General features: G+C 35.9%; 1 protein-coding gene across 1 annotated transcript; it reads right to left on the reverse strand.

The window, feature by feature from the left end:
- Positions 1-1,718: 1,718 nt before the first annotated feature.
- Positions 1,719-5,144, reverse strand: LOC145095654 (Transducin/WD40 repeat-like superfamily protein). The gene is made up of 3 exons (XM_079033497.1): positions 3,305-5,144; positions 2,503-3,122; positions 1,719-2,417 (listed from the first exon to the last, which is right to left on the reverse strand). Exons 1-3 carry the CDS (start codon positions 4,973-4,975, stop codon positions 1,862-1,864), a joined length of 2,847 nt encoding a protein of 948 aa, XP_078889623.1. The 5' UTR covers positions 4,976-5,144; the 3' UTR covers positions 1,719-1,861.
- Positions 5,145-7,670: the final 2,526 nt, after the last annotated feature.

Here is a 7,670-nt window from a genome sequence, read left to right on the forward strand (position 1 = left end):
TTTTTTTATAAACTTTGATTTTCTTAAAGTTTTATTTACGGATTTGATGCAATTTCTTTTTATAGTTTCCACAAAAAATTTTAACTTGATTTTTTTTTTTTTTTTTTTAAAAAACTTTGGTTTTTTTAATTTTTTACCGTTTCTATTAATAATATTTTCAGTTTCAATTGCATCTTTTTTAACGTATTAATTTTTTACGAACTTTGTAAACATCGTTTGCAATATTTTCTTAATTTTTTTTATTATTCTTTTTTTTTATGTTTATTAAAATTAGTTTTTCTTTCTAGAATAAAACTAATAGCTTCTTTTATATTTTTGAAGTTTTTTTTAAAGTTTTATATTTTTGTTTTTTACATGTTCTTTTTAGTATTCTTTCAATGTTTTAAGACTAGAATTATTAAATTTTGGTGTTGAGAATTATTTTCAGTTTATAAAGTTAGTTTATTTTTATTTCAGTTTACTGCAGCAGTCTGCAGATGCTAAAAAACAAACATACTTTTTATTATAGGTTGCAGCCGTTTGTTCCACCTCTTCTGCTACAGAGGATTGCAGAGGTGGTCCGCAGACTTCATAAATTTTCGCTTCGAAAAAACAAACAGCACCTTAATGTGGATGATACAAGAGAGACTCATTAGTTGAAGGTATCTTACTTTGCTTGAAACATCGTTTTCCAGTCTAACTCAAATCTCATTAGACATCAGCAAGATTCAATACCAAAAGGTACTTCAAATTTCAAAAACCCTAATTTTATTCTTCAAAAACCTCAATAGGAACCTGATTTATAGACGATTTTTTAGATGAACATTCAGGAAGTTAAGAAATCGATCTTGGAGAGCTACTATAGGGTTCTGTAAAGTCTTACGTTCAATCGGAGATGGTGGTGTTTGGCAGGTTGTGTTTCATTTTGGAGATTCGGCTTGAGCGAGTGGTTGTTGAAGGAAGCTTGAATTTTGGCGTAAGGTGGATAGACGGTATATCCGTTGAAGGGTTTTTTCACAGGTCGTGATGATGTATGGCAGTTGATGGTGAAGTCGGTGGTCGAAGGTAGATGACATGTGGTATCATACAACATCAAATCAAAATTGAGAATAAAGCAAGGAAAGTTTCAACAACTATGTCAACAATATCTCAGATGCTTAACAATTTTGTTAAAGGTTTACAATAAAATGGAGCTTCGATTTGTGGTTGTAACTGATAAAACCGAATGAAAAATAGAATGTTGGTACAATTAGCAGGTAACATAGTTTAATGACCTAGACTACTAAAAAAATACATTAAGGACCTTTTAAACCAAAACTCAATAGTTGGTTGGGTTACCATGACATTTACCCTTATAACAACCATATTAGTATAATATATACAAAAAAAACCTTAAGAACCTAATGTGGACAAAGTTAAAACCTTATTACTCTCCTATATCATTAACCCTAGAAAAACCAAGGGATTGCTTTCACATGCCATTGATCTTTTAATGTTAACTTAAGTTCATCTTTCAAATGTAGCATTAAGACCTATTTGCCATTTATCTTTTAATGTAACTTAAGTTCCTCTTTCAAATGTAGCATTAAGACCTATTTTTAAAGAGTTGAGCACAACTATTCTTTGGGACGAGACAACAAGAGCAATTCATTTACATAATCATGGAGTTCTACTTATATCCAACATTTGGGAAAGACATTCTTAAGAAGATCAACATAACATAACAAAGATCCATAATATTTAATAAACATCGAACAAGTGAACTCGATGATCAAACTTATAAATTAAAAACATTCCATAATTTTCCACATTACAATAAAAAAAACATAAAAACACATATTACACAAACTCAAAAACCATAAATCATATTCATAAATCACACCTAAGCCAAATACCTCCAAAACGCAGGCCTATCTCTGGATATAACCAAAGCACGTGACCCCAAATAATCAAACGAAGGACAATATAAATTATCCGGCCCAACGCTCTCTCTCACCTTCACACCACCACCATAATCACCGCCACCACCACCCATTAACGGCCGCATTCCATCCTCTTTCAAAGCATCAAACACAAACAACCCTAAACCAGAAACAGCCATGGTGAGACTGGAGTCACCCCAGACTTGTGTTATGGCTTTGTGATGGTGGTGGGCGGTGGAATTGGATTCCGGGAGGTGGTAGGTGGTGAAGAGTTTCTGTTTGCGTATAGAGAAGTGTTGGATTTGGGCGGTGGATGGTGGTTTTCTGGCGGTTGGTGGTGTTGCGGTGGATCCACCGAGGTAGATTGAGTCTCCGCGAGAGAAGATGGAGTGGACGGTGGTTGTGGGTTTCGGAATTTTGATTCCGATGCCGGAGGGGTTGCGAAAGTCTAAGACGTTGATGGAATCGGAAGTGCAGAATACTCCGTCGTTTCCTTCTGCTTCTGATGAACTTACTCTGTATTTCAAAACAAACGTTAGATTTGTGGATTGCAAATTTGCAATGGAGTAACGATGGAATTGGATTTCAGATCAAACATTACCTTTGGCGAACACCTCCACCAAGTTCTGCATCGGTATTATTCACATGAAGTCCCAAAATCTTCTTCCCGTTCAAATTCACAGACACCAATGGTTCAGCAGTAAGCGACGCCACATCCCACAGCCCAACACCACCGACCTCCGCCACCACCACTTTCCCCCTATTCCGCCATTGCAAAGGACTCGAATTCTCCATTCCGACCACCAAACTCCCCAATTCCCACTTCATAACATCTTCTCCATCACGAATATCAAAAACCCTAACACCTCTCTGGTTACTAGCGGTTGAAATCATGAGAGGGCCACAAGGCTTATACCACCACTGTCGATTCTCCGGGGGTAAATTGGTCATTTCATGTCGTCGGTTTAAGACATTGTTGGGTAATGGAGCGAGGGCGGTTCTATTGGTGGTGGTGGTGGTGATTCCGTCTTCGAGGTGGAGGGATTTGACTTCTTTGGTGTAGAAATCCCATGAACAGAAACCGGATTCAGGGCTGTTTCCGGCGGATGCTGCCACCACGTATCTCCCGGAACAACCGTCTGCACCTGGTGCGCGAAGTATCCAACAATCTCTCCATAAATTCGGTGAAATTTCAGCTGGTGCCTTGTATACGGATTTTTCCTGAATAACACGAATTATTTAAACAAATCAAACCAATTTTATACATAATATAAAACAAATCAAGCCAAATATCAAAGAAATCATATGAATTTCACAGCTTTTATAACACTTATCAAACAAATTTGAACCTAATCGAATCAATAACGTGTAGATTAAGTCAAAAAGAAACAGAAGATTAGTACCTCAGAATTGGCAACATCATAGAAGGTGCAAGAACCATCATCATGAGCAAGAAGAACAGATTCTCCTTCAGACACAAACCATCCACCTGTACAAGTCTTGTGCCCAATTTCATTTAATTCGTTGTTGAAACTATCATCAACATCATCTTCATATATCATGAGCCCCTTGTTTTCTTGATCATCAGATTCTTCAAAAGTTTCATCAGCTGTAAGCATCGACTCAACATTACCCTTTCCACTGTAAAAAGATTCACGTGATTTTGGATTGACAGTGCTGTCTGTTTCTTGAACTTCACATATCTCCAAATTACCCCTAATTGTAACTTTAGATTCACTATTACTTAAAGATTCTGATAACTCATGTTTAGTTTCACTAATAGCTAAAGCAACCTCGGATTTTAGGGTTTCATGGTTTTTTGTTGTCCTGTCTCTTAGTAACTTATGGTGAGGAAAGAATCTTGCTTCTAGTTCATCAGGATTCAATCCCTTGGATGAACTTTTTGCATCAGTTAACTCCTTGATTGGACTAGTTTTTGTCACAATAACTTGTAGATTATTATCATCACCTTTTTTCTCTGTTTCAACATTAACAACATCACCCATTGCCTTTTCGATACCTGCAACTGTTTCTTGAATGTCAGAAAGCATCACTTTTGATGCATCAGGGTTGTTTAAATCCAGCATTTCCTTTGTTCTTTTGATATCTGAAGCTATCCTCTTCACCTTTTCTTCCAAAAATGCAAGCTTTCCATGGAGTTTACTTGGGTACTTGGAATTTGATCGAGCAGTTAGAGTGTCTTCACTTGTTCCCTTCTCTTTTGAAGCATCTGAAGTACTACCCCTGCTTGATAACTTCCCACCAGAGTCTCTGAAACTTGAACGAACACTGATCTCCTCGTTTTCAGTTGAATTGCTAGACTTTAAACCTACACTGGATTTTGATCTGAACTTCTCAAATAGTTTGACACTTTCAGAGACTTTCACAAACGAATCTGAGCTAGATTGGGTGTTTGAAATCTCTGGATGTGATGTATTGTCTCTTTGTTTACCACTTTTGGGGGAAACCGCAAAAACCCTAGCATTTTGGGGTTTCACTGTAGGTTTCGGGATTGATTCTTTGCAAAGTTCACTGCTTTTCTCCAAACTCGCTATGGAAACTTTTGAAGCCGGAACTCCATTAGCAGAAGTAGATTTAGAATTAGTATTTTTCGAAGAACCTTTGTTTTGTAGGCCAACCCTATCCGAAACCCTAGCAGACCTATCAACGCTAACACTTCTCTCATTTCGATCCACTGAAACCCTAGAAACCCTAGTTTTACGCACATCATTTGTAACCCTAACAAATTCAGATGGACTTTGGCTCCTACCTCTTGGTCGCACAGACGAACTTGTCGACCACCTGGCACGCTGTTCCACGCTATCCTTATCGGCACGAACAATCGGCGGAACGAGTGGTTTCTGGGGCTTCGCTGCAGTCCGAATCCTGGAAGTGGGTCTGCCACTGTTGGCGTTTTCCTTGCCGGTGGTCATATTTACTGGATCTCCACCCCGACAGATGATTCTTTCCGATAACGGAGTTGTGCTTCTGGATGTTTTTGATGGTGGGACGGTGGTGACCTTAGCTCCACCGCCGCTGCTTTCTTTCACCCGGCGCACCGCAGACGATGACATCGAAGATTGAAATCAATTAATCGCAAGTTTTGTTAAAGATTTGACTGGTTGAGGTATTGATAGATCTTGGATTTTGGTTTTGATTAAGATTTGAAGTTAAGCGGGAAATGAGATTTTTGGGTTTGGGGTTTTGAATTTTTTGAACCAGTCCATTAGCCCATAGCCCCATACATATCATTTCCACCAAGACACACAGTTTCGTGTACGTGTGATAATATTTAATATTTAAATCTTATACACTTCATATTTTATTACACAAAAATCTAGGGTGTTCGGATTAATTTTACAGGATAATTTGATTATCTCGATTTGATATTAAATATAAAAATGACTTACGCGGTTCATGTTTTCGAAAATAATAAAATTTAGAATCATAAGATGTATATGCAAAGTTCAAGATTATCATTCCAAAAAAAAACATTTATGAAGAGAAAATAAACTCCAAAAATATATAGGAATACATCACTCTTATCAATTGTTCAAACGTTGACAATTTTGAATTTATGTTAGATTTCTCCTTTTTCTAGTTGCTAATCGATCTTTACTTGTTTTGTTATATAAGATCGTGTGTTTGCTGTGAAATTTGATTTTACTGTGTGATGTATTTTCATCAATGGAAGTTGCTCGCCTGATCCTTTCTCTGTAACTTGATTCTACAATTCTTGCTTTTCTTGTAGTTTCTTAATTCGAGACTCATATTCTCTGTTGTTTGTAGGGATGAATATATGGACAGGGGAACCGGTCCCTAAACCAGAACCCAATGGAACCGGTTGGGCCGGGACCGATACTATAATTTCGTCAATTTTTGGAACCGGGACTGGTAAGAACCGGTCGTTGGAACCGGCCCAAAACCAAGAGTCGGACCGGATAACTCACTCAAATTTTGAAAGTTGCATAACTCGCTCAATTTAAGTTTTTTCGACTTGAATCTTTTTCCTACACGTAGTTTAGGTTTTGTAGTTAAGTTTAGACTATAAAAACGTTTGATTTGGTAAAAACTGAATGATTTACAAGTCTCGCAAAGAAGGGTGTCAAATCAGAATTTTTTTTATGTTACAACAATTAAACGTAATCTGACTTTGTTGTTAAAATGTGCATAACTCACTCAATTTAAGTTTTTTTGACCTGAATCTTTTTCCTACACGTAGTTTAGCATTTGTAGTTAAGTTTCGACTATCAAAACGTTTGATTTGGTTAAAAATTGAATAAGTTACAAGCCCCGCAAAGAAGCGTGTCTAATCAGACCGGTTCCAAAATCGAAAATCCGCCAAAAACTGGACCCGGAACTGGAACCAGTAGACCGTCGGGTCGGTTCGGTTCTTGATTTTGGCTGAAGCCAGTTCCCGAGTCGGGCCGGTTCGGTCCATTTGCTCATGCCTAGTTGTTTGTGAGTATGTTTGCGATTTATGATTACACATTTATACGTTTTTTTAAGGAAATTTGATTTCACCATAGCATATGGATAACTCTTGGATGAACATAATTCATAGGACAAAGAGCCCAACCTTATAGAATATACTCTTACTTAAAAGTAATTGGTGTGATATAAAATAAAATAAAAAGTATTTTTTTTTTCAAGTCATTTGTTTAGTCCTTAACTAGAAAAGATTTCCCGACGTTGTCGGGGTCGGAAGGTATTGTTTTGTAAAGTAAAGTAGCATGTTGAATTGCATTGAGATAATCTAGTAAAGGAAGATAAACAATGTCATCTAATTACATAAGTAAAGAAATCTAAATCATTATTTCTTGCAATAAATGAGGAAAATAAAGAAATCGTCTCACAAATTGAACTTTATTGTTATGTGTGGCAGCGGCCGGAAAACCAATCTGGAAAATATAGACCGTTGTTTTTTGTCCGTCTAATGTGAGGGTAATTTGGTATTTTAAGGTAGTAGAGACTGAATTTGTGACGAAGGGTAAACCATATGGACCATTTATGTAATTTTGGCGGCGGTGGTGGTGATGGTGATGGCAGCTGGTGGGTGGCTTTATGGTATTGGGTGGGTATTTTCTAATAAATAAAACATTAATTTAAAACCAAAAAGAGAAATATAAATTAATTTAAAAAATCGGATTAGGAGTAAAAGAGTGATTTCGGTTTTCATCGTTGTCCTCAATGTGTTAAATCTGGTAAACCACAGGGACCAATCGTGTAATAATAATAATAATAATGAGGGACCATTTCTGACAAAAGACTAAATACTAATAATATGTAATAAAAGGCGAGGGTTATGAAAAATTCAAACGAAAGTAAAAGGGTTGTTTGTAAACAAAAGCATAAAAGTGAAGGGTTAATGTTGTAAGTAGTTTTTTAAAACCAACATAAGTTGGAGGACCAAAAGTGACAAAAAAATTGACAAAAAAAGAAGAACAAACATACATAACCTTAGGGACCAATCTTCTCAAATACTTAAGAAGTTTACTATTCCTAACTTTCATATATATATATATATATATATATATATATATATATATATATATATATATTGTTATAAATTCAACGTGATTAAGATATGTTAAAAAAATAAACTAAAATAACATAAGTAAAGAAACTTGATGGAGAAGAAGATTTAGAAAGATATCAGATATTTTATCTTTTATGAAATTATTGCATCGTATTCTTACAAGAGCATGTTATATATATACAACAAAACTACCTATCATACGTAATATAAATAGTATGACATGATATCTT

This window comes from Lactuca serriola, chromosome 1 (genome assembly GCF_051521515.1).
Source record: "Lactuca serriola cultivar US96UC23 chromosome 1, Lser_US96UC23_V15, whole genome shotgun sequence".
In the NCBI taxonomy this organism is placed as follows: Eukaryota; Viridiplantae; Streptophyta; class Magnoliopsida; order Asterales; family Asteraceae; genus Lactuca; species Lactuca serriola.

Excerpts from the sequence above, each read along its gene's own strand:
- LOC145095654 (XM_079033497.1), bottom strand. The coding sequence starts at position 4,975 with ATGTCATCGTCTGCGGTGCGCCGGGTGAAAGAAAGCAGCGGCGGTGGA. Across the intron at positions 3,123-3,304 it reads ATGATGTTGCCAATTCTGAG|GAAAAATCCGTATACAAGGC; the intron begins GTACTAATCTTC and ends CGTGTTATTCAG. Across the intron at positions 2,418-2,502 it reads GGTGGAGGTGTTCGCCAAAG|AGTAAGTTCATCAGAAGCAG; the intron begins GTAATGTTTGAT and ends TTTGAAATACAG.